Genomic DNA, 10,418 nt, shown 5'->3' on the forward strand with positions numbered 1-10,418 from the left:
TATACAAAACAGAATACGCCAAAGTGCAAGCAAGTCTATAATTTTTCATGGTCATTAATGGACCACGTGTAACTGTTGCATGTTATCAGCCTATATCCCACAACACACAGTGAAATCGGCAGCACTAAAAAAGGAGTAGACGTGTTCGCTCATCATGCTTTGCTTCGGGATTATTCGTAAAACATTCAAGGCTTGTGGAGGTAGATGTGTGTGTGTGTGTGTGTGTGTGTGTGTGTGTGTGTGTGTGTGTGAGAGAGAGAGAGAGAGAGAGAGAGAGAGAGAGAGAGAGAGAGAGAGATAGACTGTGTGTTTAACCTTTTTACCGCTATGATTACCATGATCTAAGGAATATCATCTTTCCGTAATCTGAATAAAACAACGAGACGGGTAAATGTTCTTAGTAAAACGTTACCTCCTGTCCAGTAACATATGTGTTCTAATAAATTTCGCCACCAATACGTGATTTTGCTCAATTTAGGATAAACCTATGATGATAAAGGCAATATTTATCTCCTTCATTTCGGAAAGTCTTCTCCACGCTGAATAAAATCGTATGGTAGTAGCAACAATAGAAAATATGAGTCATAGGAGAGTCGGGATATATCTCCTAACGTACTAATAATTCTGAGATCAAAAGATTTAGAATTATCGCAATGCTCACACGGAACTGAGGACAGGAATGTAATTATCAGTTGTAAATTTCCAGGGGTAACAAACCTTCATTTACTGAGGCACTATTTATGCATGAGTCTCACGAAAAAAATATTTAAAACCGGAATCGAAATTGCAGCAGCCAAAGTTAGATAAATACGAGGGCACCAGCCACATTAAATATCACAGCGTCTACTTTACTACCGTGGCGCTGCTAAACCATGCAAATGTTGCCCTGCTGTTTTGACTGTGTCTCTGAATTTACGCTTTTTCTGAACATCTGTCGAGAGCTGTTTTGAAAATGGATGCACTGTGCTGTACAACATTTTCCTGGATTTCCGGTTATCTGCAGGTAAGCTCCCATTAAAACATTTGAGTTATGCCTGAAATGGGTTTTAGGGCTTATACTGAAATAGAATTATTATTATTATTATTATTATTATTATTATTATTATTTACTACTACTACAACTACTACTACTACTACTACTACTATTATTACTATTATTATTATTATCATTAATCATCATCATCATCATCGTCACCATCATCATCATCACCATCATCATCCCTGCCCTGTTCTCTGCTAATATATAGATGTGATGGTTTGAGAGACAGGAATAGGAAAACGAGAAAGTAAGACTATCAGAATAATAAGCAGTAAAATGGACTGTATACTTGCATACTAACGATTCACGCTAGTAAAATTCTTGGCTCCACGTACCATGCTTAACGACACACACACACACACACACACACACACACACACACACACACACACACACACACACACACACAATACTTTTCAATGCCTGTGTGCTGAAGAGCTTTGCGTTAGCTGCTAAATACATGAACAAAAAAGATAGATCAATAAAAAAAATGCAGCCCTTATCATATGCCTCTCCATACACACTTCATTCATACATTTCTATTATTCATACATTCATTTCCTTTCTCATCAGTCGTACCTCGCACTTTACCTCATTCCTTTTGCAATATCCATCCACATTTTTCTTGGTTTTCAGTGCCGCCGTCTACCCTCAGACTCACTATCTTCTTTTTAACCATCTTCTCTATCCTGTAAGTAATCTCCAGTCTATCAAACACAACTACCTCGATATCAAGAAGTGACTAGATTTTGAGATTTTAGCCTTTGGTACCTTCTTTCACCATGAAATTATGGGAAGAATGATATGGATGATAAAGCTGGAACTCACTATGAATTTTTACAGTCCTCCCTATCCTCGGTCTGTCTTTCCCTCGGTCTGTCTTTCCCTCGGTCTGGCTTTCCCTCAGTCTTTCTTTCCCTCAGTCTGTCTTTCCCTCAGTCTGGCTATCTTTCAGTTAGGCTGTCCCTCAGTCTGGCTTCCCCTCAGTCTGTCTTTCCCTCAGTCTGTCTTTCCCTCAGGCTGTCTTCCCCTCAGTCTGGCTTCCCCTCAGTCTGTCTTTTCCTCAGTCTCTTTCCCTCAGTCTGTCTTTCCCTCAGGCTGTCTTTCCCTCAGTCTGTCATCCCTTCAGTCTGTCTTTCCCTCAGTCTGGCTTTCCCTCAGTCTGGCTTTCCTGCAATCTGTCTTTCACTCATCCTGTCTTTCCCACTTTACCAATAATCTCAGTCGATCACGTACAAGTAACTCGGCATTATGAAGTGACTGGATATTGAGAGTTTAGCCTTTTCTTCCATCCCCCTCCATTAAAAAGCTAAGCCCAATGATATGGGTGATAAAGCAGCTGATACGATTCCACGCTATAAATCAGAGTAAACCGTATATGGGGGACAGAGGCCTACAGAACTGAAGGACAGATTTCATTGTATATTACTGAGAAAAACGGGCCGATATTAGAAACATTACAATTCATACTACCACTACTACTAGTACTACTACTACTACTACTGCTGCTGCTGCTGCTGCTGCTGCTGCTGCTACTACTACTACTACTACTACTACTACTACTACTACTATTAAAATAATAAGAGTAGAAATGCGCTGTGACCTGCGGAGAGGCTCATGTTTCACACAGTTTGGATTAAGCACTTTTACTAAAGTTGTCGCCAGATGGCTCCACCTCAGGTAGAAGTTGATGGCAGATTTGGATTCTCCATGTCAAATAATCTTGGATGGTACCACTTTCACGCTTCCAAAGGCCTCCTTTTAACAAATCCGCCAGAAGCAGATGAAGAAGAACTCTGGCCTCTCACTGACCTGCTGGCTATTGCCGCAGGTAATAACTAGAGGGGCACTCAGTGGAGCGCATCCCTCCGACAAGGGCAACGTAATTTCCTAATCACTCTTCATGATGGGTTAGGTTCTTTAATCATTGATGACGGTTCCGCAAAAGTGTTTTCCGGATCCAAAGTCTGTAATACGATCCGGATCGGTCCCAAAAGTTAATCGATTGATCCTTGGGACATGATCTATCTACCCACCAAATTTGGTTCTTCTGTCTTTAGTTTTTGAGAAATCCTGCTAACAGACAAACGACCTAACAAAGATCGGTCCAAAAAGTTAATCGATTGTTCCCTGGGACATGGGCTATAAACCAACCAGCTTTGGTCCAAATCTCTCTCTTTCAGTTCTTGAGTAGCCCTGCTAACACAGAAACAAACTAACAAACAAAACAATAACAGGGGCGAAAGCATACTCTCCATCTGGAAGAGACTGATAATAATAACTAAAAAGTTATCAGAGAGCACATACCCCCGCCAATGCCATTGTCATAAAAAGGATCCGAATCAGAATCAGTGGATATATGATCCGGATTCGCATTCGGATCCGCCCGAAAATTTTATAATTTCTTCCATGGCCCACCCTTCCACATAATTTCATCAAATCCATTCATAACTTTTTGAGTAATCCCTGATCCGGATACGTGGATATAGGATCCAGATCCGGATCCGCCCCCAAATTTAATTAATTCTTTCTTGGTTCATGGCGCACCCTTCCACAAAATTTCATTGAAATTCATCGAGAACTTTTGGAGATATTATGCGGGATACTCCGGATCCGGATCCGTATCCGGCCAAAAATTAATCATTTATTCCTCGGCCCATGGCCCACCCTTCAACAAATTTTATGAAAATCAGTTCATAACTTTTCGGGTAATCCTGCTAACAGACAGACAGACAGACAAACCAGCAAACTAATGCTGGGTAAAACATAACCCTCTTGGCGGAGGTAATAATAATAACAATACTAATGATAACAATATAGGGAGGCTCAGATACAAAACTCCACTCCTCTGGGTGATATCTGGTGTGTTGTGGGAATGGCTCAGTCAGCGCCAATAGTGTCTATCCTGCATCATGTATTTACTTCCTACTCCCACTACCATACCTGCCACCACAGTAGCAATCTGAACCGATCCTGCAACACACAAGATACTGCCAGGAGGGTTTCTTGTGAAGCGCTGTTTACGGACGATCCTGTAGAAGTAGGATAATAATATGAGAAATAAATAAGTTGCTAGAGAAGAACTACAAAGTCTCTTATATCGACCAAAATACTGATAACCAGAGTAAATGACCCAAGGTCACAACATCCCACCCGTGCCCCAAATTTGGTGTACCCCACTCCCATCCTTACCCGAGGTGGATTCCCATGGCCACCCTTACCCCTAGTGAATTTTTACCTAAATTGAACCACTTCCTCAGATCCACATACCCAACACGTGTGCAAAGTTTGAAGATGATCCGTTCAATGGTGCAAGAGGTCATCGATGCACAGGCTCACAAATAAAGGCCGACGATCACATACAACCCTTTCGCAATGAACTACGGGCGGGGTGAATAAGCTGAGCTAAAAACAATAATGTAAGTCCATATTTTACTCAAACAATTATGAAACCAATACACGGTGTTCTGAACTGTGTCTTGGGCTCCGACGATGCCATTATTGAGCTTTAAAAGCCATCGTGCACTGCTTTTTTTTTTTTTTTTTTTTTTTTTTTTTTTTTTTTTTTTTTTTTTTTTACCATAATGATGGAAAACGATATTCATGTCCCGAACTTTAGTAGACAATCATTTCTTTGTTACCGAAGTACATAAATAATATGAGCAAATGCTTTAACATTTTCATGATGGGGGCAGTTCTATTACTCTATTTTAGCTAACATCAGGGGATATCATTTAACTAAGTCACAGGAGCATAGACGCTTTATTACTGTCACCTTTAACCATCTCTAATTAAGGAACAACGCTATTATTGAAAGTCAGGTAAAGACACAATTTTCTCCAGCTGATAGTAGGCACAAAAACCAGATAGTGTTAGCTAAGTTGTACCAGCCTGTCAATTCAACACCCATATTCTCTTCAGTTTAAGTGTACTATCATCTCTTCCTTACCAGTTTATTACCGCATCTGGAAGGTTTATTTATTAGTTCTCTGCTATATTATTTTTGCAGTCAACGTCGAAATGGAATACATATAAATAACAGGAGGTAAGAAATGAGAACAACCAATCCTATTTCCATCGACAGTATGTGTCCGAGGCTACGCTGCAGTAGTTACGTACATATTGTTACATAGCCTATGATTTCATCATCCTTTGTGTAATTTTAACGCACAGTATGCTGCATGTTTGATCACGAGCGTGTTCTGCCTCAGTTCCTCCCTTCTACCGTTATAGTAGAGTAAGTCGTCATTTCTGGAGTTCAGACAGGGATTGTCAACTCTTTGTCCCCATGGCTTCATTTGCGCGTCCTTCTTACAAGTTGTATCAAGCTCTGCCGGCCCCAATATAATGAGCTGTCTCTGCATCATTGCCACTTAGATCTGCTCCTCATTTTGTTCACATCTCTGTCCTCCCCTGTACAGTTATTATTATTGTGAGTGCTCAAGAAATCTCCAAACATCTAGCAGCTGTGTGTAATTTGAGTATAACTGTTGTATTTTTTCTTGTACTGTATGGCATAAGTTTAATTTGTAGGCCTAGTGAAGTTTTTGTAATTCATGTAGGGATCTTTATGTCCATCAGTTTTAATATTATTTTGTATCTGTAATAATTTATCTTGCATTCACTGAGTATTAACTGGTATCTCATTTTATCAGGGCTGACTTAGATAAATTTACTCATGCTAATTTCATGTTAATAGAGGCTATTGCAGTTAACCATATATTTAACCTGTTTTTTGCCATTACATTATCCTTATGAGTCCTGAATGTTTTGTTGTTAGTTTGTGCATAAACTTTAACTTGTAATTTTACCTAACTCTTTTGTTTTGAACCTGGAACTTTACGGGACAGTAGTGACTCTTAGTATTCTCACTTAATGTGTACATTATCTTTCTCTGTTCCGTAACATAAATTTGGCGACCTCTCATCAGGATATTCAGGATATTATCATAAGGATATTGCTTGATATTTTGTGACTGTTACTTATTCATGATGTCTACTATTACTACGCTTGATGAAGCCAAAGATTTTTTGTCAAATGTGCAAACAGTGTGTGATGTAGAAAACAGAACAAAGAATGAACTTAAGCTTGTTGCTCAACAATTGGGAATTGCTGTTCGCTCTCATCATTCTAAAGATCAAATTGTTGACATGATTAATGAAAGTTTGTTTAATGTAACTCCTCCAAATGAGCAAACGCAGATTGAATTAGCTAAGTTACAGCTAGCCCTGCAGGAGGCTCGTGTGAAGGAAGCTGAATTTCAAGCACAGGCTAAGGAGGCTGAATTTCAGGCAAAAGCTAAGGAGGCTGAGGCACAAGTTGAAATTGCTAGGATTCAGGCAGACCATGAGTATCGCATGAAACAAGGTGGAACTGGATCATCTAGCTCTGATGATTTTGATGTGGCTAAAAATGTTAAACTTGTCCCTCCTTTTAATGAATCCGATTTAACAAAGTATTTTCAGTTGTTTGAGAAGGTAGCTACAGGTTTTAATTGGCCTAAGGAGTATTGGCCAGTACTCCTTCAAACTGTTCTCACCGGTAAAGCTCAAGTAACTTATGCATCTTTGCCTCAGGATCAGTCTGATAATTATGATGTAGTTAAGAGCTTGATTCTTAAGGCCTTTGAGCTTGTTCCTGAAGCTTATAGAGTAAAATTTAGGACAACTTACAAGCAAGATAAGCAATCCCATGTTGAGTATGCAAAAATCAAAGAAGATCTGTTAGAGCAGTGGTTAAATTCTAAGAATGTGGATTCTGATTCTGGTAAATTTAAGCAGATGATTTTGCTGGAGGACTTCAAGAGGTGTATAAATAAGGATGTAAGCCTATATCTTGATGAGAGAAGAATAGATAATTTGTCTGATGCTGCAGTTTTAGCTGATGAGTATGTTCTCACTCACAAGAGATATTCTAAAGAAAAAGGGAAAGCTGAGAGTAAGTACGTTGCCTCTACTCAAAGTACAGGTAACAGGAAAGAGAATATAGACGATGTTTCTCAGGAAGTAAATACCAGCTTCACCTCTAGATTTCAGAAAAGTAAATGTACTTATTGTAGTAAGCTTGGTCATACTACGGAGAGATGTTTCAGGAGACAGCGTGATGTGAACAAAAAGGAGTCTTTAAATATTCAGTCAATTGGTCTAGTGTCCACTCTTGAGAGTTCCCAGAATTCTTTAACTGAGTTAACTGAACCTGGTTTGAGGGGTAACTTAAATTCTCATGATGGAGCTCCTCTTTTGAGCAGTAACGTGGGTGACACTCTCAAGAGTTCATGTGCTAATTTCCTGTCTGATGGTTTTGTCAGTCCTCTGGACAGTAATGACAGGAAATCAGTTAAAATATATCGTGATACAGGTGCTTGCCAATCCCTTATGCTGACCAGTGTTCTAGGCTCTAATGTTAATTCCTCTGATGAAACTGTAATCTTACAAGGTGTAGGGAATAATTACTTCTCTGTCCCTCTGTGCAGAGTGAATTTAGAGTCTGGTTTTGTTAATGGTTCCGTTATGGTTGGGTTGGTTGAGACACTCCCAATGTCAGGTGTAACTTTCTTACTTGGAAATGATATTGGTGGAAGTCAAGTGTGTCCAGCTCCTCAGTTGTCTAGTGAGCCAGTGGCTGTGTCCCGGGATTGTGATGTCCCTGATGTGTTCCCTGCATGTGCTGTCACTAGGGCTAAGTCTAAAGTTACTGGTGATTTAGAGGATAATGATGATGATGATGTTATCTTAGCTGACACTTTTCTTGCTAATTTGGACCACTCACCAGATGAGGCAGTACCCCGTAGTGTTGATAATTTGTCTCGTCAAGAGTTGGTTGAGTTGCAGGTTGCTGACCCTGAGTTGAAAGGTCTAGCTAACTCTGCTTACAGTGAAGAAGAGTCAGCCGGTGCTTCTACTTGTTGTTATGTAAAGTCAGGAGTACTTATGAGGAAGTGGAGACCCCCAACAGCATCAGCCGACTGTGAATGCTAGGTTGTACATCAAGTTGTCATCCCTCGTGTTTGTAGGCAGGATATCATTAGAGTGGCTCATGATTCCAGTTTGGCAGGACACCTTGGAGTGAGGAAGACTGTGGCACGCATTTTGAAACACTTCTATTGGCCAGGTATCTTCAGGGATGTTTCCTGGTATTGTAAGTCTTGTCACACCTGTCAAGTTGTGGGGAAGTGTAATCAGACCGAAAAGGTTGCACCTCTAGTTCCATTCCTCCTTTTGAGGCGCCATTCACAGGTGTGATGGTGGATATTGTGGGCCCTCTTCCTAAGACTTCTTCAGGAATTTCTTATGAGTTGACCATGATTGATATGGCTACTCGTTATCCTGAAGCCATTCCATAGAAACATCTCAGCAAAGAACGTGGTTAAGGAAATGCTAGGGTTCTTCACAAAGTTTGGTCTGTCCAAGGAGGTACAGTCAGACCGGGAAGTAATTTCATGTCAAACGTTTTAAGCAGTCTCTGAAAAGAGTTGGGCATCACCCAGATCACGTCTTCAGCTTACCATCCCCAGACCCAAGGAGCGTTGGAGAGATATCATCAAACACTCAAATCGATGCTCAAGAAATACTGTTTGGAACATCAGAAAGACTGGGATAAAGGTCTTCCATTCGTTGTGTTTGCTGCAAGAGAATCTCCAAATGAATCACTGGGCTTCTCACCTTTTGAACTACTGTTTGGCCATGAAGTAAGAGGACCCCTTAAGTTACTCAAGGAATGCTGGCTGTCGGAGGAAGATGACGTCAACCTGCTGGAGTATGTGATGAAGTTCAAAGAACGGCTGTCCACTGCTTTACAGCTGGCGAGAGAGAATTTAGGAGCTGCTCAGGAGAAGATGAAGACTTGGTATGATAAGAAGTCCAGGTTACGCCACTTTCAGCCAGGAGATCAGGTTTTGATTCTGCTACCAGTTCATGGGCAACCTCTTCAAGCCAAGTTTAGTGGCCCTTATTTCGTGGAGAAGAAACTCAGTGATGTCAACTATGTCATCGCCACACCAGATCGTAGAAAGAACAAGCAACTATGTCACATCAACATGCTAAAGTTGTATCACAGGCGGGACGAAAATAACCCAGTCTGCACTGTAGCTGTTCCACCCGAGTCTGCAAGTGAAGCTCTCCCATGCAGTATGAACCTGAGTGATAGTTTGGGGAAGAATCCTGATATCATGAATGATCTCCAGACTAAGCTTTCTCATCTACCTCCCGAGGAAAGGCAGGAGTTTTCGGCATTACTGCAGGAGTACCCGCAAGTGTTCCGTGCCACTCCAGGAAGAACTACTGTGTTGATGCATGATGTCGAGGTTGGAGACGCAAAGCCAATTAAACTGCCTCCTTACCGTGTGAACCCAGTGAAAGTTCCTCTCATCCAGAAGGAGCTTGGCTACCTGTTGGACCACAAGATGATTGAGCCCTGTCAGAGCGAGTGGAGTTCTCCTGTCACTCTAGTCCCTAAGCCAGGTGGGTCACAGAGGCTTTGCATCGACTACAGACGTGCTAATCAGATAACTAAAACAGACACTTACCCTCTCCCTCGTGTGGAAGATTGCATAGACAAGATCGGAAAGGCTAGGTACATAAGTAAGTTTGATTTGTTAAAGGGATACTGGCAAGTACCTATGACTGAACGTGCTAGGGAGATCTCATGTTTTGTAACACTAGGACAGGCTTTTGCATATTCTGTAATGCCGTATGGTATGAAGAATGCACCAGCCACATTTCAGAAGCTCATGAATGTTGTAACAGAGGGTTTGGCAGGGTGTGTTGTTTATATTGATGATGTATTAATCTTCAGTGACAACTGGAAAGATCACCTATGCCATGTCAGTAAATTTCTTGACCGTTTAGTTCAGGCTAATCTTGTAGCTAATTTATCAAAGTGTGAGTTTGGTCAAGCTAAAGTTCAGTACCTTGGGTATGTAATTGGTGATGGACATGTTGCACCACCAGGAGCTAAGGTTCAGGTTATAAGTGATCTTCCCAGTCCTAAAAGTAGGAAAGAGCTACAAAGATTTTTGGGAATGGTAGGTTATTACAGGAGATTTGTTCTTAACTTTTCTATTCTTGTATCACCACTTACAGACCTACTGAAAAAGGGAGTTAATTTTGTCTGGACCGATAACTGTGAATCCTCTTTCAACAAACTTAAAGCTATTCTATTAAGTCAGCCAGTGCTCGCTACTCCAAATTTTGCTAAGCCTTTTAAGATGGCTGTTGATGCAAGTGATACAGGAGCTGGGGCTGTTTTGCTGCAAGAGGATGATCAGGGTATTGAACATCCTGTATCTTATTACAGTAAGAAGTTCACTCCACCTCAAAAGAACTACTCCACTATTGAGAAAGAGCTTTTGGCCTTGATTTTGGAGTTTACAGCAGTTTTC

At 40.8% G+C, this 10,418-nt stretch overlaps 1 protein-coding gene across 1 annotated transcript in view; it reads right to left on the reverse strand.

The window, feature by feature from the left end:
* The window catches only part of LOC145412193 (uncharacterized), a 75,387-nt gene extending 72,729 nt beyond the window's left edge, over window positions 1-2,658 (reverse strand). The window contains exon 1 of the mRNA XM_080282121.1: window positions 2,643-2,658. Within this exon, the coding sequence (XP_080138247.1) occupies window positions 2,643-2,658 (16 nt within the window). The remainder of the gene's footprint in view (window positions 1-2,642) is intronic.
* Between the last annotated feature and the right edge of the window lie 7,760 nt (window positions 2,659-10,418).

The sequence above is a fragment of the Coenobita brevimanus genome, chromosome 92 (assembly GCF_032717465.1).
Source record: "Coenobita brevimanus isolate Jiangsu-jjx chromosome 92, ASM3271746v2, whole genome shotgun sequence".
NCBI lineage: Eukaryota > Metazoa > Arthropoda > Malacostraca > Decapoda > Coenobitidae > Coenobita > Coenobita brevimanus.